A 25,617-nucleotide genomic window follows, 5' to 3' on the forward strand; every position below is an offset into this window, starting at 1 on the left:
CACCCTTTACCTGAAAATCCATATGGATTGTCCTGGACTTGCACCTGGTAATGTACTGGGAATTATTGTTTATCGTCTCATTTTTGTCAGTTTTAAGGCATTGTCTTTGGCAGTAGACTTTCTTTGACAGAAGAATGTGAAATATTTGTTTGATTTAGGCTATTAACAGACTAATATTAGTATGATTAACACAGAAAGAGAGAAAAGGAGAGTGAGAAAATGAATGTATACACAATATCATTTATTTCTTACATACACTGATAGTGGCAGTGCCTGTACCTTTTTGGAGGGACCTTGTGACTGACATGGCTGATTATGCTGTGATTGCCCTCTGTGTTAGCTGCATGCTGAAACCTAAAACAAAAGAAGACATTTAGCCCACATGTCAAGTTTATTAGGCGCTGAAGTCACGACGCCTTAGGAATCACGCCTGTTCGACCCCAGCCTTGGATCTCTGTGCCGGCGTGTGATTAAATTGCCAGAGGTGATATTTGGGAAATGGTAGCCCACGCAGCGAACACAATTTCTCTGCCATTAGTCATTGTTTCTGGACTCTCTTGTGGCAACTCTGGGTAGAGAGGAGGCGAGGAGGGAGGAGAAGACTCCTGGCCCCAAACTCTATTAAGTCATTCTCCTCAGAACATGTCCTTTTTGTTTAACTCCTGTCAAGCTGTTTCTTTTTGTTTCTCTGTGACTGTTGACTAAGACAGGTTTCCTGGTGATGCATTGTAAAGTTGTTAAGCACACAGGACAGTGTCTTTTATAATATTTGGGTTGCCCATGCTGTTTGGCTCAATATCATACAATAAATTATTATTTTACTCAACCAAATATTCAGGAAAAACTGTTGTTCGGTTCATCATTTATCTCTGCAGGCATTGGTAGAAGAAATAGACATGAAAGCATTTTCCTTTTATTGCACTGATAATGGATTACAATGAAGACGCCACTTGGTATTTTTAAATAAGGTTGTCATTTTTGAATTCTACTTGACTACTGTGTTGTAAATGCAAAACCAATGACTACCAAGCTGTTATTGTAGCACATTGCATTTATATTTACGATGCTGAGTGACTGCGTGACTGGTTTTGCTCATGCGTAATCTGTTTCTTGTTCACAGGAGGAAGAGCTGAGGAAAAGCGGCGAGGCCAAGTACGCCCATTTGAGTAATGATCTCCATGTTTTAATTGAAGTCTTCGCTCCTCCCGGAGAAGCCTATTCCCGGATGAGCCATGCCTTGGAGGAGATTAAGAAATTTCTGGTCCCGGTAAGTTCGTCCAATTCATTTACAGCCATTCCTAGAGGGTAATTGGCGGTCGCACATGTTGATGGATTTTACACCCCTCCACTGATTAACCACTCTATCCAGGACCAATTTGTACATGCAAAATGAAAAGTAGAAGATAGTTTGGAAGGTTAAGAGTAGGATGAAATCTTTCTTTAAAGGACTGATGACCTCTTGAAGAGCGAGTATTTCACCATTTCACCATTGTCTCCAGTGTCTTATGAAAAACTATCTATCTTCATACGACATAAAACCATCATTTGTAGTTATTGATGAAAAATACATCATTAAAGAACATAGAACAGTATTTTAATGTGTGGTGTTTTGGATTCTTTCATCATAGGCTCTTATTTTAAAACGCCTCATTATATACTGATTTGTAATGTTTCTCTGTAACCGTAGGTGACCAGTGGTCTGGAATATGTATAAACTTGAAAAATGTGCTTTGCTCTGCAATTGCTCTATCCTCCTTGCTAACAAGGGGGCATAATGTATTCCAAACCTAATAAGGGCCAAAATAAATAAATAAATTGAGCACTCGCAGGCCAAAGTGCCTCTAAGCCTAGAGCGTTTAGCAGTAATTAATGTGCATACTGTATCCCTGCTAAGCCGTCTACTGCTGTAAATATTAATAGCTCTTTTCAACAAGTCTGCCTGCCCCTCCGGTGAAACCATTCAGAGAAGTTACCATGTTACTTTCCTTGCAGCAAGAGTTTCAACCCCCCCCCCCACACACACACACACACACTCACACACACACACAGTTCTACCCTGAGGGTGAACATCACAGGCCTTCAGCTTGAGGGATTCCACTGGTGGAGTGCACCATCAGCAGATATGGCAGTGGGGTCCCAGGCTGTCCTCTCAGGGCACTGTGTAATGTGTCTGTTTTGTTCGGGCTGATGGTCCACAAATCATACAAATGGGCGTGAAGCATGGCAGGGTGTTTCTGCTGCGGATTAAGGGGGTCGCTAAAAACATGACATATCCTGTTGGTCAACATCAAAGCATGATGCAATGCAAAGTATACGAAAGCTCAGAAAATGGTTTCTGCTTTTATGTGGTGCAGTATGGCTGCTGTCCTCATGCAAAACACTCATGCTGCGTCTTCCCCTGTCTATCCAACTGTATTATCTAGCCACAGTCAAGACTCTCATCATCAAAACATCACTGTAACAGTGGATAGCTGTGGCTAAAATATTATTATTATTATTATTATTGTTATTGTTGTAGTGTTGTTGTTATACACACAGGCTTTGGTGGCTGGTTCAAACCAGCTCCTTGGTAAACAGTGTTCTCAGTTGGTGGTTGATATCTCCAAGCCTGTGGCTAACTTTCAGCACAACGTTTGGACTCTAGCCACACCATGTTTGATAGGGGCATGGTTTGTTTACTTGTTATAAAATCAGTTAGCCTCTATCACTGAGACACAGAGTCAGGAAAAAGACAGGGTTCTGTTGGGTTCTGTCCCTGAATCACCCAGCCTATTGTTAGCCAACATCTGCAGAGCTAGGAAAAATAGTGTTATTCGACACCATTTCAATTATAACAACATTGTGAGAAGTTTGAAGAGGATAATACATAAAGGTTTTAGAGAGCAATTAAGGCAACATGTGGCTGTGTGTTTCTGGGATGCTGTCACATTGTACACAGCACACTGGATTAATTAAACTATTCTGTGCTGAAGTGCTAGTCTTAATTATGTACTCTATACACAGGAGAGGAGTACAGGGAGATATGTCTATATGTTTGTGGTGTCCTGAGACTTTAGTTGCCTTGCTCATTTAAACATTTAGTTTAGGAAAATGATTTGTCCTTGTTGTTCAAACTCTGTTCATAGTCAGAGTGTAAGTCAGTTTTGAATGTGACGGCACGTAAGTGTAAATATTACTAGTTAATCAATCAACGTCAACCACACCACATATTATAACAAAAACGTCATGAAGAACGGTATCATTTGGGCGACACTTGGGTGATTTTAAACCTGACAGCCAATCAGAACCTATCATGTTTTAGAAATCACATAAATAAACAACACGAGGGAGACTTTCAGTGTTTTGTTATAGTTGTTGGTTATAGTTACAGTAGTTTTTATAGTTGCAATTCTTGGTGTGGATCAACCTTAACCCATTATGACACTGGATCTGGCTTTAAGCCCTTCAATCTAATTAAGTACAGTATTTTCTTATAAAGGTCAACATACGTTTTTTTCACTGGGAATTGACACCGCAAGCAAGATATAGGCAAGAATGAAACGCAATTAATCAGATTACTCTGCCTCCCTCTTTAATGTGACACAACATTGAGTTTATTCATCTATTTGTCTATGTTCACACTTCACATACGCTGTAAAATAAAGTGAAAAAATATACTTTCCTCTGCTTTTAACGTCCGTAATACACACATTAAAGCGATTCAGATGCAAATTGATACGCTGATTCTAATGGAATTCTATCGCAATAGACGAACATCAGGCAGGCAACTGAAAAACTCTTTAAAAACGGCTCTTGTGTAAATTCCCTGTCAGGGTTGAGTGGTTCTTAGTCATGAGCTGTATTCATTTTTCTTCTGTTACTACAAGGAGAGTGTTAGGCCAGTGTGTGTTGACACCAAAGACTCAAAGCCTGAAATGTTCCTCACTGTTATATTCTTCTCATTCTTGGAGAGTGAATGCGCTTTGCGTAACACTAACTTGTGTATTTTTTATTTATTTACTACACAAAAATAGAGCATGTAAAATTCCTTACTTTACCTGACTTATCCAGAAATGAACCCAATAAACGTGTGTTCTTAGCTAAATGTCCATTTATTTTACTTATCACAAAATTGTGGGTATTATTAATACTTATAATTATACTGTAATTGGAGCTTATGATGCTACCCACAGCAGTATGTCACAATAGCGCCAACCTGGGAGTTTGCCTATCAATCAATAAACAATTGTAAGGCAAAACACAACATATCATTTACAAGCTAATTTTCATTGACAACCTCTCATGTAGCGTCAGGGGTGAGGAACAGTTTGCACGGTGGCTTAATTGCTTGATTAGCTTCAAAATAATTAACCTCATTGGCAATTACCACAACCAGACATTTTCTCTCTAATTGTCTGCAGTATAGATGCTGATGCAGCAGAATACTGCTGGGTTCACGAGTCACTGCCCACATGAGTCACTGCCCAGGATAGAGAAAGAGAGAAAGAGAAGAAACTGGCACAAGCTGATGAATGACTGTGATTGTAAACCCGCACATACAGTAGGCCTAAGCATCTAAGCATCAGATTGCGGAAACATGAAATAAAAGTAAATGAATGGAATAGCAACCAAGAATGACATGTATAATGCATAACAGCACATTTTGGCATTCTGTAGAACAAGAACTATGTGATAAAAAAAAAAAACAATAACAACCTATAACTTAACCACTTACAATTTCAAAATACATAAATTCAGGCACAATAAATATTATGCATGACTTCTACCAAAAGCCTTTCCTGTCCCAAAGGGGTCTTTTGATTATAGCAGCCTGAATTGAGGCTAATTCAGAATGACGGAATGCACAGTTAATCTAAGCCATGGTCGAACAGCATGCTAAATGAGTGGCCTGCGGCATCAGTCATAAACATGTACTTGACTTGCTTTACTGTAAACCGCGCCAGAGGCCTCACGCATCCTGTGAGCAATTTGCTGATTGGAAATGCCCAGGGCACTTCTGTGGCATGGCCACCGACTGGCTACAGTATACACTGTGACTGCAGCAGAGATATCCATGGGGACGTGTGTGTGTGTGTCTGTGTTTGTGTGTGTGTGTGTGTGTGTGTGTGTGTGTGTGTGTGTGTGTGTGTGTGTGTGTGTGTGTGTGTGTGTGTGTGTGTGTGTGTGTATGTTTGAGCTCTGCTGCATCAGTGCATATGGCCTCAGAGTTTACAGCATACAGCATGGGCCTTGTTTAAGTGATGTGGAGAAGGATATCTATGATCCTTCTTTTTCTTCTCTCTCTCTCCCTCACTCTCTTTCTCAGCTTTTGCCTATTGCTTACACTTTGCAGAATTTGGCTCCTTATGTCAAAACCCTACACACACAGCCAAATAAGACATAGTTCTTGGAGATAAACAACTCACATCTATGCCAAAATGAAACACTGCAATCAAAACTCAACGATCCTTTCTAAAAAAGTAATTATTGCAACAAAGCCATACACATGCACACTTTGAATGACTCTTTCAAATCAACAGCAACACACGGATGTGTTTTATATAAAACACTGCAGTCTTTGTGTTTCAATTTTTATTGTCATTTTCTCAGACTCAGTCTTCTGTCAAACTCAAAAATAAAATTTCTGCAGTAATCAACTGACATTTTTTTACAAAAACAAACACTCTAACAGAAATAAAGAAAAGTAGAATCACACTTATCAGTGCCATATTGTAAGTGAATGAACTCTAAACAAATAAAAAAATGTAGCAACAAAACAAAAGTAAAAGAGAAAAAAACTTAATGGAGAAATTATTGGTTTTGAACAAAAAGCTATATTTTTTTCTTGTGTGTGTGTGTGTGGCAGGGATGGGTTGGGGCTTTATGGATCCTGCCTTTTGTTCTGGGGGTCGTTTCTAGAAAAGTTAGCAACAATGTTGCTCAACCACCATGGTACGACGCAACTTGCGACCAAACAACGACATTGTTACACCTGTTTCCAGAAAGCATCGTACCTGTGTCGCAATTCGCTACCTCCAACGTTCGAACGCCGTAGTTCCAACAACGTTGTTGATGATGCAGCGATACATATCATTGGTGGAAACAGTGGCAACGTGTAATACCCCACCCCCTAGAAATTCTCTGCCACAGCCTATGGTGACATTTTTCTAATTTAAACCGATTTATTAATGCTGGCATTGTCATCTGCAAAACCCTAAACCTATTGCAAGTATATAAAACATTTTACTAAAGCCGACAAATATGTGCCATTATTTGTGCTAAATATCTATATCTATAAATATATAGCCTGGACGAATGTCTGGGTATCACAAATGATGTCAACTGTCTCGTGGCTTAACGGCAGCGCGTCAGTGCACTACGCGCTCGGCCGGAGTTCGCATCCTGTCTCTTCTTTTCACCTCTGAGTAAGAGTAGGCCTACGAGACACAACAATAGGTTTTGACCACATATTTATGTATATACAGTAGTTACTCTACATCGAGAGACCATAGGTACAAGACATCAGTCAAAAACAGTTGAATCTACGTGTCACACTAGTTCACCTGCAGGTAGCGAGAAGCAAGAGGACAATCTCACATCATAAGAAAATTGAACCTACAACGCTGGGATAACAAGTCACCTGCTTTAGCCACTACACCATTTATCACTGCTGTTTTAAGAGTCTGTGAAGATTATAATACTAAAAGCAAGGCAATACTCGAATTAACATAAATAGCAAGAATGAGCCAAGTAGGGGAGTCAGTGTCTTAATCAACTAAAGTGTGAACAATGGCATGTGTTTAGAGAACTGCACAAGTTGAGTTCAAATAAGAATTTGAGGTGTGATGACCACATTCTTGGCAGAAAAAGAAATCATCATAATCATTCTTGATGATGATTAATAAATCATAAATCATAATGATGTGCCCACCATACGTAATGCTTTAGTTGATGTGTTGTTCATGTACAGTATGAGGTCACAAATGGCAGACTATGAACTCATGTACATTTCTGATGATTCATGAGATATTATGTAAGGAATGAAGTTATACATAAATCATTAATTAATTCATGCATAAATTCATGATAATTCATGTACCCACTTTTGAACAAGGTGTCTAATGTAAGAAATTGTGTGTAGTGTTTCACAATAAGTGTGTTGTAGAATTGCAAACAATGTGCAAAGCAGAAAATTGGTTTAAGCTATGGTTACACAGTGTTTAAAGCATGCTACAAGAAGTTTATGCATTGAGACTTTGGTCTGAGCTTTTGATTTTAGTGTGTAGGCTAAGCAATGGACAAGAACTGTAAACAACCACAGACATTCAACTTTAACCTGCGTATAAAAATGTGCAGTATATCTTGTATTCATAACTCTTTGTGTGGTTTCTGAACATTACTTCTGGACTCAGTATAAAGTAATTTCAGTCCAGACAATTTCCTACCCTAATAAACCTGACTGCATTCCATCTTCAATGATGTATCCATCAGGGTCTATTCAGCATGAAATAGCCAATCAGAGCCAATCATCACACGACCGAAGTCAAGGTCAGATAGCACGGTCATATTATGCCACTCCAAGTCATTTACAGAGCTATTGTGTCTAAATAAGATCACACTTGTATGAGTTCAAACATCTCCACCAAAGTAACATTGATTTAAAACATTAAAGTATGATTTCCTTTCATTCAGCTTCACTGACAAGTCTGACTGAATGCTTCACTTCTAATAATAAACAACTTCCGCATGTTATGTGGACATTTGTAGATAAGTTTTAACTGGGGAGCATGTTTAGCATTTTGAGTGTTTGCAAGTTTTGCCAGAGTGCCACCTGCAGTGGAAGAAATGATTAGGACGGAATGATCACAAAGGTACAAAAAGCCACCACTGAATATTTCTCTAGCAATTGTTCTTTGAGGTGTGTGTGTGTGTGTGTGTGTGTGTTTGTGTGGGTGTGTGCACAGTGGTGTGCATGCATGTGTTCAGACAACATAGTCTTTATGAAGTTCTTTTGAAAAGATTGATGGAGCGAACTCTGTTAACTAAAGCTTTTACTCTTTCTAAACGCCAGTCATCCTCGACCCAGTAAGGATATCTCTCCAGCCCCTAACACACACACACACACACACACACACACACACACACACACAAACCCATATATGTATATATATACTGTATATATATATATTACCCTACTCTACAGCACAGGAGGGGAGTGCACGACAGGTGAAAATGAGAGCGATTTATCAGTCCTCGCTTCAGACGCGATAATAAAATAAAAGCAATCCACTTTGTAAACGCCCCTGTGATTTGCGGCCCTGTCATGTTCAATCAGAGTGCCCAAGAAATGGTACCAACACAGGAAGACACATTATGTCTTAACAAAGCAGCAATCAAACATGCTGTTATGGGACTGATACTGGTGATGTTCGGTGTGCTTACTATAATGGACCCTTATTCAGCTTATGATGCGTACTTCCATTGCTTCAATGAGGACTGAACGTTTCATGTGAAAAATGCAACTATATCACATTTTGTTAAATGCTATACAGCATGTGTGTACTTTGATGTATGTGAATGACACTCTAGTTCTAGGGGAACATGTGTATTGGTGCACCACAGTGTGTGTGTGTGTGTTTGTGTGTGTGTGTGTGTGTGTGTGTGTGTGTGTGTGTGTGTGTGTGTGTGTGTGTGTGTGTCACCATTGAGTACCCTTCTGCCTCTCTCTCCGGCAGCTGTGCAGCAGAGTGTGTGCACAGGCGTCCTGTCCAACTTGGCCTTTGATGGCCGCTGTGAGGGAAATGAAGCCGGACATTTACAGTGTGCCTGTACAGCTGTGTCTGTGTGTGTGTGTGTGTGTGTGTGTGTGTGTGTGTGCTAGACATTAACAGTGTGCCCGTGCAGCTGTGTGTGTGTGTGTGTGTGTGTGTGTGTGTGTGTGTGTGTGTGTGTGTGTGTGTGTGTGTGTGTGTGTGTGTGTGTGCTAGACATTAACAGTGTGCCCGTGCAGCTGTCCCCACAGTGGTTCATTTTCTCTCACACACACACACACACGCACACCTTTCTTCCATTGGAGTGGGTTTGATTGGAACGCTTCAGCGTTTGTGTCCAAGTAGCCACAGTGAACATCTGGCGTAGGAGGAAGATAAATCTTGCCTTTCATTTAATGTTCTGTGTGTGCGTGTGTGTGTGCGTGCGTGTGTGCGTGTGTCACCCACAGGACTACAACGATGAGATCCGACAGGAGCAGCTTCGTGAGCTCTCCTACTTGAACGGATCAGAAGACTCCGGAAGAGGGAGGGCAGCACGAGGGCGTGTCCTGCGGCTGGCGTCAACGGCAACCACAAGGTGGATGTTTGTGACATCATAATATGTTTTTTGTGTGACTTGTTATACATGTTTCACTTCGATCAAGGATTTTGGAGTATGGACTTCTGGACTGTAGACTTGTCAAATGTGACTCACAGGTTCAGGAGTTTCTCCCCCAAGACGTAGCGGCTCAGAATAGAATTACCAAATGCAATTTTGACTCAAATAACTGATTCAATTGGGCATGAAACGCACCCTGAATACAGCCTGAGCTGTAATTTACATAAGGTTTTAATGCAATGTCTGCAGGTTCAACATATTCCAAAGGCCCAAACACGAACTGGGGAATTAGATCGGGCAGTTTTACCACCAAAAGCCTTTCAGTGAGAGTGCCTGAGTCAGCCGTCCTTTTAAGAGTAGCCCAGCAGTAGCTGCAGCAAATCTTCCTTTCATGTTAATGGTATATCTAAAACCTCGAGATCCTCCCGATCATTATCCTTCTATTCCTAGAAGTCATTTCATGGGTAAAAGCATCATGTATGCACAGATGTAGTAACTTAAGATATTTTTACATCAATCCCTTGTGTCTCCGCTGGGCTCTGTGTTTTTTGTACCCACTTATTCTCTGCATCTTTTTCATAATACATATAGTGCACATTGCATGTATAATTGATGCCCTTTTTCATATCTTGAACAGGCCGATGTTCTATAATTTATATTTCATACACTTTGCTCCCGCCATGTCGGTGGTGTCTCAGATGATAGTCTCTCCAGGCTTGCTCACGCTAAGTGACAGCTTGCTGTACCTCAGGAGGCGAGGGAGCACTCCAGAGCTTCGTCTTCCTCCTCCTCTCCTCTTCCTCTGCCTCGGTGAGGCTGCCAATTTTCCAAACCTGAGCTTCAGCACCCCCCTCCCTTCCCCTAAACTTCCTCCTTATGTTGCAAAGAGAAGTGATTACTGTAAATGACCCTGAGAAATATGCACGCTTAATGCGGCCATAACTCCCACGCCGAGCATCTATTTATTCTCGGGAATATAATCAACTTCAATAGGCTCGAGCATCTGCTAGATGACAATGTATCATCATTTTTTAGTCTGTCTTTTCTCATACTGTCTTGCTTAAAAAAAAACCTGGAGTCCTTCCAGATTTAGGCTGTTACAGCCAGGGAGAGGAGCCACAGAGATCCCTAGCCTTTGCAATAGCCCTGGCTCCAGTTATTAAAGCGGAGGAACCATCCCCAAAGGAAGTGAACACATTTCAAATGACTGTACTGAACTTTCAGCATCCCCTGTGTACTCAGTGCTCTCACAACATCTATCAGAAAAGTATAGCAGCGTCCACATGAGAATGTGTGTGCATTTTATAGAAGCGTTAATCATCGGAACCATTCATTTATGCATTTGAATCCTTTCATTTACTCCCCTATGTGAGTCTATGTATGTCAGAAATATTAGCTTTTTTTTAGAAGGTCTTGAGTGGATAGAGCCTTACACAAGCATAAAGCAAGTCATTAGTGCTGTGGGAGACATCTATTTGAAATGGATGCTGCATTTACTGTGTAATCAGCTTCTTTGGGTGAAACAAAAAGACCAAGAACCCTACTTTAAATGAGGGGCAAACTACAAAGTTACTCAGTGAGAAAAATAACAACAGTTAAACAACAAACAACAGTTAGTGCATTGCCTGCAAAAGTGTGTGTCTTGCTCAAAATGCTTTGTCTCATAAGCAAATATTATACCAATAAACTGTCAATGCAATCAAAATGACAAGTCCTGATACCATTGTTTATGTCAAGATAGTAAATTTTTGTTGTCAATTTGACAGTTTACTCTGTAAGTATTAAGTACTATTTTCAAAACTAGTCTTTCAAAAGTAGGACTATTCAGCAGGTTACCAGTATAGTGCATTTTGACCAACATGACAACATTAGCAATTAAACATTTAAAAAACAGCAGACATTTGTACAAAATCAGTTGAATGGATGTACTAAAGCATTGCTGTGATAAGTGATAAGATGATAGTGCTGATTATAGCAGTAATATTTAACTTTATCTAAGAATAATTAAGAATACCGGTAATCATTTCTTATGTAAGTTTAGATGTAATCTAGATGTAGATAAACAGTAAACAGTAGGTGACACTAAAACATGACGGGGATGGTAAATGTTGTTCCTGCTCACTGTGTCCTTCCTCAGGGGTCGAGGAGGAGCAGTGCCCCCTCCGCCTCCAGGCCGAGGAGCAGCCGCTCCAAGAGGCGCAGTGACCACACGCACCTCCCTCCCGGCGGCTACGCTAGCCCGAGGGGCCCCCACACCGAGGGCCAGGGGGGGCGGCACGTCCACGCCAGGGTACAGGGCCCCTCTCCTCCAAACCACACAGGAGTCCTACGACGACTATGTAAGTCTCCCCCCACCCACCCACCCACACACACACACACACACACACACACACACACATACACACACACACACACACACACACCACCACCACCACCACCTCCACCACCACCACAACCACCATCACCACCATCACCACAACCACACACACTCACACACACACACACACTCACACACACACATACACACACACACACACACACACTCACGCACACACACCCACACACCACCACCCTGTCATACTCACTGTTCAGTCACTTTTGCCTCCTACGCCATGCCGTCTCGAGTTTCGACATTGGGTGCTCACTGTGTTTATTTTTCGTATTCGAGATTTTTCGCAGTTAGCGTGATGTTTTTTTGTGTGCTTGCTGGTCTTCAGATGTGCATGTTTTTTGTCACTTCCCTTATCCAGCCTGACTTCTGTGAGAGGAGCTGGATGAAAACACGTCAGAGCAATGCAAGGGAAAATATCACTGGGTGTTCTTTTTACTGACAAAGTAGAGGCATGCTTCTTTGATGTTCCTCACCGGAGGTTTCAGTCTGGTTGGGGTTTCTGACAGGAAAATCTGCTGAAGCTGAGCTTAGATCTGCTGAGGGCCGTTGTAAAACCCCCCTGCAACGCAATGCAATGCAGCGGCTGCTTTATTTGCCAGAAGTTAATGGAATGAAACAGTTCTGATGTAGCTGTGTCCTCTACGTCACTGAAGTTTTCTGAGTTAAAATAGGTGGATAGGTCTGTGAGTTTGTGTGTGTGTGTGTGTGTGTGTGTGTGTGTGTGTGTGTGTGTGTGTGTGTGTGTGTCCAGGCCAATCATCTGGTAAAAAGTTTGGATTTATGTGACTGGAGTTCATGGAAATTTAAAACAGTGGAGTTGTTCAACATAAATTGACCACACAAAACATGATACCCACTTATTTGACTATTCTTCTACAAGTAGTGTCTGTCAGGAAACGAGTGAGCGATCGAGAGAGAGAAAGAGAGAGAGAGAGAGAGAGAGAGAGAGAGAGATATGGCAAGAGAGACAAGTGACATATCGGGCTTCTCTCCGGGGAGCGCAAGGTCGTTTTCCACAACAGCTGAGCAAGGTGAACATAAAATTCCAACCTAATGAAAAAAAGCAACACTGCCAGAGAGCTTTCAGGGCTATGCAAAAAAGCTCCAGTGTGTATGTGTGTGAAAATGAGAGAGAGAGAGAGAGAGAGAGAGAGAGAGAGTGTTTGAGAGAGAATGAGAGGGAAAGTGTGTATGTGTGTGTGTGTGTGTGTGTAACTGCAGATCTGAAATGCAGTTTCATTACCAAACCAGAATTGGGTTTTGATGGAGAACCTTTGTGTATGTCTGGAGTGGCCAAAAAAGCCGGGCATTTTTCTCCTCCGTAATTGCGGCTCAGGAAGGTAGGTGGGAACCAGGAGACAGATACCGCAGGGATTAAGGGACCCAGAGTTTGCCCAGAACACTCACTCTTTCTCCACCCTCGTCCCTTTCCCTTTTTGTGTCATCACAAATCTCACTATGCCACGTCCTCCTGCGCAAGACACACACACACACGCACATACGCACGAGCACACGTACACGCACACACACACACACACAGACACACACACACGCACACGCACAGACACACACACACACGCACAGACACACACACACACGCACAGACACACACACACACACACACACACACACACACATACACACACACCGCCCCTCTCCGCTCACCTTATTATCCCAGCTTCCTGTGTGAACGTTCACAGTGTGTTTCATGCAACTCTGGAGAGACCCACAGTTTCACGCAGACCTCAGCAACAATGAGCCACTTCAAGATCTCTTTAATATCATTCACTCTGCATTCATACCTCAACATTCCTGCCTTTCTCTCCAGTTCTCTCATTCATTTTTGAACCAGCTAGTGCGGTGTAACCATAATTCAATACATTCTATCCGACGTAGCGAAAATCAGCAGGGGACCTTTGATATCTGCGAGCTTTCAAATGAATTAGTTTGTGTACAATGAATACTGGTGAGCCAATAAGCACTCTAATCTTGTATCAGGAGGGTCCTTTGGGGGCTTGTTTTGATTGATAGACTCTGTCAAATTGCCAGTCCACCTTATAGAATTGATACGAAGGCAATGGTGGTAATCGCACCTGTTTGGGCATTGTATTGATTCATAATGTCAGGGCCTAATGGACTGGGTAAGAAGAGAGAGAGAGAGAGAGAGAGGAGAATAAAGAAAATAAGCTGTATGTATGTGTAGTATACAGTAGAGAAGAATGATTAAGCAGGAATAAGAAGAGTGAAAGAGACACTTTACAAGGCTAAAGATGGGGACCTTCTTTCATTTCGACGCCTCTCCCAGTCATTCTCCATGACCATCATTCCCCTTACAGAGGCTTCCCCTCAGTCTTGTTGAACAAATTCTTTTGGCTTCTGCTTTTGCCATCACACTGTGTCCAAATTCTGTTAAAATCACTACCCAGCATAAGACGTCAGCATGACCTCAGTGCCAACATTTCAACAGAGGGTTTCATTTTTTTTACATATCTGTCCAGAGCTCCAGTTTCACTCCAGACACTTGCATTGTTATCTCATGTGTGTAATTTCGCATTTGAGATGCTCTCTCTCTCTCTCTCTCTCTCTCTCCCACTCTCTCCATCCTTCTCTCTCCCTCTCTCTCCCTCTCTCTCTTTCTCTCCTCTCACTCCTCCATTTCTCAGATGAGATTTTCTCAGTGCCTCTGATGTTTTTCTCACGGCCCGCCCCAACACATGAATAAACATATGGGTTTGATGGCATTGTTCTCTTTCTTTTGTTTTGGCTGAAGTGACAAACTGGAATCCAGTTAATTACAGCTCTTATGCAGATCACAGAGGCTGAGCCAGGCTTGCTTTCCTTGTCTACTTTTTGCATATTATTTCTCTGTCTGTCTCTCTCTCTCTCTCTTTCTCTCTCTCTCTCTCTCTCTCCCCACAACAATCCTTTCTTTTCCGTCAAGCCCTCTTCACTTCTTCGCTGCACTCCTGTCTTATCTGTAGGTTTTTTTTAAGAGTTCGGACTAATTAGAGAGACTGCTCTTGTTTCTTGCTGCCAACAGACGCCGCCGCTTTTTGCGCAGGAATTAGGTTGCGATAGCTGTGACTCACAGGGATTTGTTTCTGATATGCACTCTGATGTGTGCATTAAAATGCTCTGAGAGAAAACAATAGGCCAGTGCTGGCTCAGCAACTTAACCAACTGGCCTTGCACATTGTTTACACAAGGGCATCGCTGTGTCCTTGATCCTGAATCCTTATTTGGGTTCTGTATGTTTTTTGGCACATAGGCTAGTTTCTTATTAAAGCCATGGGCCATATATTACAGTAATTGGATTCCTCTATTCAGAAATGCTGTGGCTAAGAAACATTGTACTGAGGCAACCATTGAAATCCCTATTCTATAACAGACTGTGATCAGTGAGTTTGAAGGATTAATGAGTTGCCTGGACAAATGTTAATAAGTGAACCGTGAATGTGCATGCTACTCTAAGCTTAATGCAGCATATGGTAATCTATGTGAGAGTTGCATACACCAGGATCTCCATCCATATGAAGAACCATTTTTACAGGAGAGCACCATAAAAACCCATGCCACTGTTACGGCATGTGCTCCCTGATGCCGTTTTACAAGAGAGTACTATAAAAATGCATGGCGCTGTGGCTCCCTGGTCTAGCCATATGTGTCTGTGCAACAGAGAGTGTTGTACCTACAGAGCTATGCTTATGACGACTCGATGTAATAACGAGGAGAAGCAGAATCTGCGCCATAAGTGCATCGGGCGAAAGGTTGTACGTTTAGTTAATTTAGCTCATTTCTCCTTGTCACTCTCAAACGCCTCCGGAGGAGTCAAGTGGTGCGCTGCTCAAAAAATCATTACGCAACAAAAAAGTCTCTCATCAGCCATCGATATGACACTGAGCCATGCCATCCACCTCTGTGCACTCTTCACATGAAGCCTGATCCCATTGAAGACAGCCGTGGTTTTAAGGTGTGCTGCAGGTTCACCTGAACCATTCGCATGAGCACAGTAATTGCTTTTTAACAATAGGCTTGGTTACATCGCTGAGTTGACATTTCTGAGCCAAACTAATTATGGAAATGGAATTCTCCATGCAGAACTGCACTCTTTAATAAAACAGATGTAGGACACACACCTAAAGTAGATTGTTTAATAATTTCATACACACAGAGAACGATTGAATACCCAAGGGCCAAAGCTTCATGTCTTGGTTTCAAGGATTTGTGAACTGTAGTCATTTTTTTCCCTGAGCAGTGAGAGAATGAAAAACGTAGGCAATTTCCCATCTTCCATTACACCAGTGTGACAGTGTACTGAATATTATTATTAAATTGGCTCTGGAGATGCAAGGGCTGACTTTTATTTTTATTTATTTTTTTCATTTTTAGAGTTTCAAGTTGTATGACATACATGCAGATTAATGAAACTTAATGGAGTTTTTTTTTTTGCTTCCTTTGCTTGGATAACAAATTTCTTGCTGGGAACGAAGGAGGTTTTTTAATCAGGCAATATAGAGGCTAAATTCCATTGCGGACATGTTTGTGTCAAAGCTGAACCAAGTAAAGCAAATTAAGTCTCTGTGGAAAATATGTTCCCTCCATTTTAACAGCAACCACTTCACATCTCATACATATGAAAAATGGAAGTCATGCCACAATAGATTACTGCCAGACTGCATGAATTAAGGCATTGGTTTATTTCACATTGACATGTTAAGAAGACTCAGTTAGGTAGTAACCTTTTTTGTTTTGTTAATATTTTAGTGCTCATTAGATGAAGAAGTTCTTACAGTGAGTAACCAACATTTAAAGACATTGTAGTCCTTGGTGCAATAGAGTTATGTTTTAATTACAGTAAACACCCTTAGAAATGTGTTAGATTGAGAGTCATCACCAAGTGGTATTTATTTGTTTATTTATTTTTTTCAAGCCTGTTGGCTTGATTCACCTTGGCGCAGAGGCAGCCACTGCATATTAACTGGGCGAGTGAGAGGTGCCATCAACACCTGTCCCTCGGCAGACTCCAGACACCTGAGTGAAAAAGACACACCTCAACTTGTTTGCTCTTTAAGGTTACCGAAGCAACAGTAACACAGGAAGGGCAGCAAATCTTATATTTACACAACATTTTAAATGTAACCATGAGGTGTGTCTGTTTTTCATAGCACCTCGACTGCTGTTTATGAAGCATTCTGTGTTTTATATTATATATAGGACGCAGATGGAGGAAATGTCATACTTCATAAATGCCAGTGTATCAGACACAGTGTGCAGATATCTCTCTGCTTTTTTTATTATATATATTTTTGGGGGGATTTTATGCCTTTAATGCGACAGGATAGTGGAGAATGACAGGAAGTGAGTGGGAGAGAGAGTCGGAGTGTGATCCGGAAAGGACCACGGGGCGGGAATCCGCGGGAACCCGGGTTTGGATGTACACACACCTGTCTATACTGTACATGTACACACACCTGTCTATACTGTACATGTACACACACCTGTCTATACTGTACATGTACACACACCTGTCTATACTGTACATGTACACACACCTGTCTATACATGTTTCTAGTACTCTAGAATGAAGTCCATATTGCCAAATGCTACATAAGCCAGTCGGATGAACAATTGACCATCAAGCCTTTTGATTCAGCTCACACAGCAGAGGGTTTGGTATTAGCCGCTAACACATGGGGCTAGACTGACTCATTCTGTGGGGTGTAGGGGAAGGACGACTCCGATAACACAAAGCTAAGAGCCTCGTCTCCCCAGTCGCCTCGCTGAATACAGGCCCAGACAAAAGGTGCCTGGGACTCCCATTTCTCATCCCCTCTGCCTCCTGTCTGTGGGGAGCAGTGCATGTAGTCCACTGCCTGTCATGGGAGTCTGTGGCTGTCAATTGATAATGAAGCACTGTATTGAGGGCTTTCGGACGCCTACCGTCCTAATTACACCAAGCCGCAGCTTTCCACCCGTGTGTTAACACTTGATTTATTTCCTCTTTGCCCCGCTCAATAGGAGTGGAGTTAATTGGTTTTCCAAATGACTGTTGAAATGTAAGAATCAGGCATCACTAACTCAGAGCCACACTTGTTATGCGTGGTGGCTGGTCAAGTCCATGTTTAGGTCACCAAGGTGAGAGGTAAAGGTTGACGTGAATAATACAGCATGTCTGAGATATTGACAGCATTTGCATGGAACTGGACTTTGAATTTCAGTGGGGGAAACACAGTTTGAAATAGATTCCGTCTCTGGAAGAGAATGCAAAATTGCTGTGTTGTGAAGCCCAAATAATTACAGCTACTGCTACTGCATGACATGGATAATGCATTTGTATGAAAAGAATCCAGGGTTCTCCATTCACTCTTTTATCACTTTTTTCTCTTTCTCTCCCTCTCCTTCTCTTTGTCAGTTTATCTCTCTTTCTCTCTTCCTCATACATACCAATGGCCTGGGTGTGATTTGTCAAAAAAACAGAGGGGGGGATGTTTTTTTTATCATTAAAAAACAAGCAAACTACAGGCCTTGGCCTAATTCTTTTTTTAAGTTAATGGCTCTATTACATTTCAAACAGTTGAACATTCATCTTTAATGCAAACTAAAGACATGAAACATTACATGTACATTTTCTGCGACGGCCACACCTGCAATGTGGGAGATGGCCTAATTAAGCATAAGGGCCGATCACGGGAACATGCAGAGGATTTAAGGTGAACGGGCAACTTAATCAGACTGTAAAACGTAAGATAAAACCTAATCGATTAAGATTTCACATCATGTCAAAATAATTCAGCTAATTAGACTAAGTAATCAGTTTGCTCTGATGTCGGACTTCATGTGGTCTTTTCGGCTTTCCTGTTGGCGTGTCATATGCAGTGTTTTGCCCTTCTTTTATCCACATCTCTTCTAAACTTCTGAGCAGGGAACGAACGCACGTTTGGCCCATTAACAGCGATGAAGAAAAGACTGTTCAGTGTGGACACGTTCATTCTGTTGCGGTCATCAGTGAGGATGTGATTCATGACACAGAATCCACGTATACAATGTATTTATCTGCATGGGGACGTTCGCGAATTCCGAGACTGCCGACAGTTCAGGTCAGGTGAAAGTTAGTGCTAGCAATGTAGGCTATACGTGTAAGAAAACTCTGTCACAACCACCCCCCCCACCCCCCCACGAGGATGAAATTCATTCAGCGATTTGTTGGGGGGGATCAACCCCTCCTCTGTTTTTTTACATCCCTACCATCCCCCCAACAAATCGCACCCTGCCAATGGCACTCATACACACACATCCACACAAGGTAACACCAGAGACAGGTTAAGGCACAGTAGGGCAAGGGAGCAGGACACATGTTGACTACTTCCACACGCATCAAGGATGTAGGGTTTCCGCCACAATCTCAAAACAAGCTAACAAAAGCAGCTCCAAAGTAGTCTGATGACAGCAATTGAAGCTGTCCAAATAACAGGTACTTCATAAAAGAAAAGGCCGCCCACAGAGCTGACTGAGCCACAGAACAGGCCATCAGGTCTGGAGAGTCTCTGTTTACTTTGCCGCCTTTCCCAGAAAACAGGTCTCCTTTTGGATGGAAAAGAACAGTCAATACATGTAGTCACTTGAAGGTTTAACAATGCTTTTCTCATATTTTATAATGTTTTTTTCCGGGGAAGAATGGCTGAAAGGCATCCCAATTTGGCATGAAACCATCAATCAGGGCAACGCTGAGCAAACTGCCACTAAATGTGGGGTGTAGCTCTGTTTTTCAACTTACTTGTTTGGTCCACTGTACAGTTGGATGCCAGTTAGGTGCTATGAGTGATAATACTAACAATCTTAAAGGAACAAGAAGATACACTCTTGAATGGGCTTCATCCATGTAAAAGCTTTCCTAAAGACAGATATTTTTTTGCTGCTTTAAAGTTGTAAATTGCTTTAGAAGTAGTGGCCTAAGAACCATCAGAATGGAACTATAGAGAGTTCCTCTTCAGAGAGTTTTTAAGTCGAACTCTGAAGACTTTTGCAGTCTCAAAAATTCTGTTAATGGCTCTAAAATGGCTCTAAATCACTGTTTCTCAAAGTGTGGTCCGGGGACCACTGGTGGTCCACAAGCTATCCCAAGTGGTCTGCGAGCAGACGTGGTAAAATATAATATGTGTTTGTAATATTGAACCAACTTGTATGTATATCCAAACAGTTCTGCAACACGGTCTATGTAAGCTATGCCAGTTTGAATCATACGAATCCTCTGACACAATAAGCAAGGTGCAAAGGCAATAAGCAAGGTGGTTCAGTGAGTAGGCCTATTGTGTAGGCTAATATACTGTTGAAGTAGGTCTAATTAGGTCTAGGTTTTTTTTTAGCTAGATGGTCCGTGAGTTTCTTTTTTATTAGTCCTTGGTCTGAAAAACACTGCTCTAAATTTTCTTGAGAGTGTGTTTAAAGCAGAATGTGTGTTTAGTTTATTAGAAAAACCTCAAATAACATATATTACCTTATATTGTTGAACGAGGCAACTCGCTCTGTAAGTAAAGTCCATGAAAGGAAGTGAGTGACCCAACTTTAAATACATTTCAGATATATTCAGATTCCTTTAAATGCCTTGGAAATCTGCCATAGGGATTTGTGCTCGCAGGATATGTAGATATCTTCCTTTTTTCCCCTGCATGCCCACATTAACAAAATGGTCAATTAGAGAAATGGGATGGTGTCTTGACCCTTTCATTATGAACGAAGACTAATAGAAGAAGCTGGAGGTATTAGATCCCCCGGAACAACTTAATCCCTGACATAATCCCCCAACTTTAATTTAGTGTAATCCGTGTTCATACTTACAGAACCACTGCAAACCTTGTGCAGAATGGGAATGTCGTTGGGGGGCGCGGGTGATGAAGAAAGAGCTTTAATACCAAAATGAGTGGGCCTTTCTCTGATAAGTCACTGACAGTAAAAGACTAGCACCATGTATTTAATTCAGCCTAATCAGCATGGAGCTATTACACTATTGTACTGAAATTGGTATTTGCTATCAGGATTGTGACGGTTCCACTTACTCGAGAGACAGTTAAGAACAGCAGTGGGGATTTTTGGGGGGTAGACGTTGGTCATGACAGTCTTGTAAAATTGCCCACAATTTGAGGCACTAGTGGCTTAGACAGCTAAACCATTATTATGTTGTTACTATTGTTTTGGATGAACAATACTTGGTTGACTGTTTTTCAATGTAATTTTTGATTTTTCATTTTGCTTTTCAACCTTCACCACTGAGTGCAGCTGTCATGGGAGCTTTGACGTAAACATGCCCATAGATGTATGTATGTGTTCCTAGAACTGTGTTTTAAAAATATATTTCAAGAATGAGATGTGGGCTGGTGTTACTAAGCTGTTACGAAAGCTTTGAAATTCTTCTCTTTTTTTTGTCAAAAGTTGTATTGCCTGACAGTGGCAGACATACTGACAGAACGGAGGATCAAAACCCGAGAGATTACGATGGAGATGATGGTGATGGGCTCACAGACACACTGTGAACACCACCAAAATGATTTAAACTAGATCCAGTCAGTGATAAGCGAGTGGCTTCACCTTCCCAAATGTTTGATGAAGGCGATAACTGGGCGGAGGATAAACATGGAGACGGTGACAGCAAAAGGATTAACAGCATATGCAAAACAGCAGTGCAGCGTGACTGGAAGCTTAAGCTTGATATAACCTTTGAATTGTAATCAGGTTTCCTCTCGCCTTCTCTGTGCCGTTTCACATAATTGATTGCTTAAGGATTTGTACCTAGGCATAATTACCTTAGCAGACGTACTGTACAGTAAGACATTTTTGATCTTCAGAGTTTTTCTCTCTCTCTCTCTCTCTTGTAGGGTTTGACTCGTTTGATGTAATAGATGTTCTAGATCTCATTATCTCGATGTGCAATGCTGAGAATTATTGGCTGGTTAGTTAGTATTCAAGCACAGAAAAGCACCTTTTGTTTTGAATTAAAAAGAACAGAAAATGGCTGCCGAAACTGTCCCAAAGGTTACCCACTTTATTTTGGGACATGACCAATAGAACCACTGCTCCTCAGAGCATGAATCAATACCTGCTGTTGGACAGCATTCAGCGCCCATGTCACTCAGCTCACTTAGGGAGTACATTTATGAGGGAAATTCCCTTCTCGACGTAATTAATCATTGATTTTTGAGGCTGAAGTGATTAGTGGATCCTCAATGTGAAAATCAAATTGAGTTGGGCTTAAGTTGACTGGCTGTCTTGGGCCCTTGTTCCCACCAATACAAGAGCAGAAACTTTGAGTGAGTGAAAGGGCGAGAGGATTCGGTGAAAACTTTGAATTGATCTGAGGCAGCCCAGTCCACTGACTGACTGAGCTTGGTGATGAAAGATCAAATAGACACAATAAACAATGGCTTCCAACTTATTAGTTGTTGTTTTTCCTCTCTCTCTTCTTTCAGAGTTATGATGATGGCTACGACGGAGAATATGATGACCAGAGTTATGATGCCTATGATGATACTTATAGTAATCAGTCAAAAAGGTATGTCCATTTCTACTGAGCTATTAGACAAGTTCACTGAATATATCTAGGGCCCCCTTTTGATTGTGTATGTATACATTACATTAAGCTAATGCTAAATCTCTATCCAAAGTAACAACAAATGAACTCATTGAAGGGGCTTTATGTGTAGTACAGAGCTTCTGGAGATAAGTGGTATCATGAGAGAGTAGCCCACAGTCCAAAATAGCTGATTAGCATGCTAATTTCAGTGGATATTTCAGCAACAGAAAGCATAGGAATTTTTACCTCAAACGGTTATTTCTTCACAATCTGGTGATATTTCCAGGTTACCTTTGAACATTTGTATTGCTTTTTGTGTAATTATTTTTTACATGTTTGTATTTTATATAACTTACATAGACATTTCTTATTCTTTATGTTGCTTACTGACCTGTCTCTGACATACATGCCTGTGAGTTTGAAATGTGGGTATGGACTGGGTTAGCTGCAAATTAATTGCCCCCATATGATCAGTGAAATTGTCTGAACTGAATTGTACTGAGCCGAACCTTTTCCATTTTAGCATTTCTGAATATTATGAATATGGCCATGGGACCTCTGAAGAATCCTACAACAACTATGGTAAGAGCCTGGCTTGCAGTTTTTATATACTTAACAGCGTCACACCATATGACACCATATGATTTCTAGTGTTTAACAGTGATTTAAGTTGGCTTTGGTCTGTGCATTGTCAATCAGAATGGCAGTGGTCCTTTCAAATAAAGCTGAACAAGAGTAGACCTTCTTATATTCTCAGCACTTTTCTTCAGCTGTTTTTGCAGAATGCCCAGTTTTAGCCTTCTTTGAGACACGGTTAAAGATTACTGAAGACATGTTGTCAGAAGGAAATAAATCCATCCAGTTCTTGAGATTTGGATGTTTGCCACACTTTATGACTCTCTAACTTTGTTTGTATTTTTTTTGCTGTCAAGAAAATAGACATATACTGTGTATACTGTAGAAGCTGCATTATTGTTTCTTGGAATTGTCTATATGTGAACTGCCCCAGTCAAGGCACTGTGTCCTCCACAGAAGGTGACGGCGCCTCTTTATCTGACTCAGTCGTGGCGTTAACCAGACAATCCTGGCTCAGCTCCCACCGCCTCCCAGAGCGACGCTAATGTTTCACAGCCCAGAGATAAAGTGAAAAGCCTCGTTGTGTCGGCTGGTGCCAGACCACTAGAACCCCTTGGGAAGGAGGAGGCTGCCACGAGCAATGCCCTTCCCTACCTGGCAAAGGTAGTCTCCTGGCTAGGCTGCGGTAGCTACCAGGCCCTGGGCCAGCGGGGACCTGGAGGCTTTGGGCTGATGCCTATTGTGAGGGTGTTTTGGAGGCTGGCTGCTGGGCTCGCGTTTTTGCTTTTTGAAAGTGTGCCCCTCATAGGATTATGTTTGATACCCACCATCCCACTGCACTTGGCAAGGCTCCTGTTGTTTTTTTTGGGGGGGGGGGTTGTTTTTTCTTCTGCAGAGGCCATTCGGCATTGTGGACCGGAAACTCGGTCATTCATTTCCCGGTGCGGTAAAAATTGAGGGCTGGCACACTGGAGGCCTGGGCGAAAAAGGGAAAAAAAAAAAACGGAGAGCAATGATTTGATTTCATGCTCCATAAACACTGTGTAGCATGGAACCCCAAACCTCTGTGTGGAGCCGATGGAGGAGTGGCTGTTTCATGTCATTTCAAGCGCTAACAAGGTGCCATGTCCTGCCAGCTTTCACTGGGACACTGTCTTATTACGCTAGGTTTGTCTAATTAATTTTCAGCAGCAGGGCTAGATTACACTGGTGCGACAACCTGGGCGACCTTAATTACGCTCCCATTTTTCGAGTAAAGTTAACTGTGAACGAGAGAAAGGAGTATGTGTGTCCGTGTCTCTTGCATGTGCAGTTTCAATCCAATCCATCTTTGTCATAAACCTCTGTACAATTCAAAGGCACAAGAGCTTATTATGGAGTCAGTAATCCAATTCATGTCACAATCCCTCAGCCGCCAGTTGCCAAAGTCTCTCACATATCCATTCCCAAAAAGAGTGATGTGATTTAGTGTCCCCAGCCAGCGGCCTGGCCAGCTCTCGCTTTGAAGGTTAAGGCCTTTTTGCCCCGACGGTCGGCTGTTTGTTTTGTTGACGGCCAGGCTGGGCATGTTCTGAAAGCCTAATAGTGAATGGATTCCGAGGAAATTCTCTGCTTATGACAGCACAGGTCCTGGGCACAGCCTACCTGGATGACTTTCTTGTCCCCATACTGTTGATTTATATGTAGATATATATGAGGTAGGGCATGATGCTCGTGTGTGCAGCATGCATGGATAAATGTTTGTCACAAACTATGGTAGTATACATGTACTGAATTTAATGATGTGTACTTTGTGCGAATGGGTTTGACTGATCAAAGTCAAACTGTGTGTTCGGTGCATTCAGATGGCCGAGGGTGAAAATGCAATATCATTAACATAGAAAATAGGGTAGCCCATTCATTATTGAAAGTGTAGGTATAGTCATTTTGACACATTTGAGTGTATACTATAGTCATATTATGTGGCAATTTGTACTTTCACTATGTGATGTGTCAGTCAATGCCGCTTACCTTGTTCCTGTGCTTTTGTGATGTGTCAGCTTGCCCTCTACTTGTTCCTGTGCTTGTGTGATGTGGCAGCTTGTACTTGTCCTCTACTTGTAGCAGAAGAGGACTGGACTACAACACGCCCCGCACCTTTAAAAGCCCCAGCAACAAGGCCCGCAAGACGGGGGTACAGAGAACATCCATATGGTAGATATTGAAGGTGCTCCGAAACATTGTGTTCTCCGACATGATCACATTAATTACTCTGACTCTTCAAAGCGTGTTCATTGCTCTCTCCCTCCCTCGGCCGCCCCCCCCCCCCCTCCCACCTTGATATAGGACCCAGGAACCGTCCATTTAAACCTAGGCCTTGATCCAACCCACTGATTTTTGATAAGATGGACTCATTAGTTGAACTATGAGAGGGGAAAGCAAACAGTGAGATCTAAATGTGAAAAGGCGGGGTCCAAGCGCCAGACCCTGCCGTGAAATGCTGTCATTTTGGTTGTACATAACTGTGTGTTATTCGTAAACAAAAGCATGAAGTTGCCACATAACTTACGCTTACTGATCCTTTTCGTGATCCTGTTTTCATCAAGGCCAGATTGATTTATTATTATTAAGTGAAGATAACCATCTTGTATATAACTTCTTTTTTAATACTTGTTAATTTAATTATGTTAACTATTGCGTTTGTAAATTTAATTTCAATTTCGTTATTGGGGTAGAAAGCAGTCAGCTATGTATGTAG

General features: G+C 41.8%; 1 protein-coding gene across 2 annotated transcripts in view; it reads left to right on the plus strand.

Annotated features, from left to right (window-relative positions):
- Positions 1 to 25,084, plus strand: part of khdrbs2 (KH domain containing, RNA binding, signal transduction associated 2) — a 62,487-nt gene extending 37,403 nt beyond the window's left edge. The window contains exons 4-9 of one of the 2 annotated variants that reach the window (XM_076286526.1): positions 1,121 to 1,267; positions 9,200 to 9,327; positions 11,486 to 11,698; positions 22,182 to 22,283; positions 22,828 to 22,886; positions 24,984 to 25,084. In XM_076286526.1, the coding sequence (XP_076142641.1) occupies positions 1,121 to 1,267; positions 9,200 to 9,327; positions 11,486 to 11,698; positions 22,182 to 22,283; positions 22,828 to 22,886; positions 24,984 to 25,084 (750 nt within the window). The remainder of the gene's footprint in view (positions 1 to 1,120; positions 1,268 to 9,199; positions 9,328 to 11,485; positions 11,699 to 22,181; positions 22,284 to 22,827; positions 22,887 to 24,983) is intronic. The other variant, XM_076286527.1, reaches the window with a different exon arrangement.
- Positions 25,085 to 25,617: the final 533 nt, after the last annotated feature.

Source organism: Alosa pseudoharengus, unplaced genomic scaffold (assembly GCF_046254945.1).
Source record: "Alosa pseudoharengus isolate Yale_2024_CS ecotype anadromous, Long Island Sound unplaced genomic scaffold, YU_APseudo_1.1 YU_APseudo_1.1_scf_15, whole genome shotgun sequence".
In the NCBI taxonomy this organism is placed as follows: domain Eukaryota; kingdom Metazoa; phylum Chordata; class Actinopteri; order Clupeiformes; family Clupeidae; genus Alosa; species Alosa pseudoharengus.